The sequence below is a fragment of the Octodon degus genome, unplaced genomic scaffold (assembly GCF_000260255.1).
Source record: "Octodon degus isolate 3935 unplaced genomic scaffold, OctDeg1.0 scaffold00077, whole genome shotgun sequence".
Lineage (NCBI taxonomy): Eukaryota > Metazoa > Chordata > Mammalia > Rodentia > Octodontidae > Octodon > Octodon degus.
The window spans coordinates 802960-804493 of record NW_004524653.1 but is presented as its reverse complement, the minus strand read 5'-3'; the positions used below and the strand labels follow the sequence as shown (position 1 = coordinate 804493).

General features: G+C 54.0%; 1 protein-coding gene across 3 annotated transcripts in view; it reads left to right on the top strand.

The window, feature by feature from the left end:
- Positions 1-1304: 1304 nt before the first annotated feature.
- Spo11 (SPO11, initiator of meiotic double stranded breaks) overlaps positions 1305-1534 on the top strand; it is a 19122-nt gene continuing 18892 nt past the window's right edge. For all 3 annotated transcript variants that reach the window (XM_012515773.2, XM_004636009.2, XM_004636008.2), the window contains exon 1: positions 1305-1435. In XM_012515773.2, coding sequence (XP_012371227.1) covers positions 1305-1435 — 131 coding nt within the window. The remainder of the gene's footprint in view (positions 1436-1534) is intronic.

Genomic DNA, 1534 nt, shown 5'->3' with positions numbered 1-1534 from the left:
ACAGTTCTCTGGGGCAGGTGACTGTTGTGGGACTCAGCACCCACCCAGGCTGGACCTGCGTGTCACACGCACCTTGCTCCAGGGTCTCACCCAACTTCCTCTTGATCAAGGGAGTTACTCGGAGTCAGGACTCCATGCCTGGCCCTCTGAATCCTTGCCCTCAGCTCCAGGAGGCCGGGAGCAGAAGGAAACAGCCCACCGTGTCAGGAAGGGGGGACACAGTGCACTGGTAGAGTTCCTGGGTAAAATACGGCATGCCTGGTTAAGTTTGAACTGAAGATGACCACGACATAACTTTAGTAAAAGTATGTCCTAAAGATTACATGGAAGTAGTTCCCCCGCCAAAAAAAAAAAAAAAAAAAGGATTCGTTGTTCAGCTGAAATTCAAATTTAAGTGGATGACTTGTGTTCTAACTTGTGAAACCTGATAGGGGTGCAACGTGGTGAGGTTAGTATTTTAACCCAGTGCAAACCTCTCCCAGTAGTTAAAGGAAAAAGGAGAGTGGCTGAGTGTACCGGCTCTGTAATCCCTCAGTTCTCACATAAATACTAATAAAAACTTGAATTGTGTGTGCCTGGCTCTCAGTAAAACACAGCAACAAAAAGGGTTTCAGGCACGTAGTGGGATCTTCATAACCTTTCCTTCTTGTTCTTTTCATTTGTTTACTTGTTTATTTTTACTTATTTATGTGGTATAGGGTTTCCCTATGCAGCTCAGACTTGTAGTGATCCTCCTGTCTCGGCCTCCCTAGAGCTGGGATTACAGGCGTGCTCCACCATGCCTGGTTTCCGGGCCAGCAATAGCACTGCCCGGAATTCCGGGTCCAGCACAGCATGCAGCACCGGGGATCGAAGCTGAGTCCTCGCGCTTCCCAGGCGGGTGCTCCGACCACCGAGCTATCTCCCCAGCCCTCTTGGTGCTTTTAATGCTATGGTCCAACTCTAGCCTCCGCACCAAGCTACATCTCCAGACCCAGAATCGTTTTATGAAAAATTGTTCTAATTACTTTCTCTAAACAATCCTCACAAAAAAATTTCGTCAGCTCAAGGAAATCTCAGCCCAGCTCCCCCAGATTCCCAACATTTGCCAGACCTGAACCCAGGTAAACACTCACCTCTCGCCTTCGCAGGTGGAGTACACCTGAGGCCGCACTGCGCATGTGCCTGCGCCACAGGACCGACGCTATGCGCATGCGTGGCTCGCGGCTGCCGCGAAGATGTGGTGTGCGCATGCGCCAGGCGCCGCCCCGCCCCGCCCCCGCCACGTGCCTACTGGAGGGAGGATCGCGCGGCTCTGCGTCCTCATGGCTTTCGCGCCCATGGGGCCTGAGGCCTCGTTCTTTGAGGTCCTCGACCGCCACAGAGCGTCCCTGTTGGCTGCCCTGAATAGAGGCGGCCAGGAACCCCCTGAACAGGGGACTCATGTGGCCTCTAGGTACAAGAGCTCAGGCCCGGCGTCAGGGACAGAGAAGTGCGCGGCCGGGAGGCGACAAAGCTGTGAGGAGAAAGGAGCCCGTGCCCCCCGCGCCCCCCC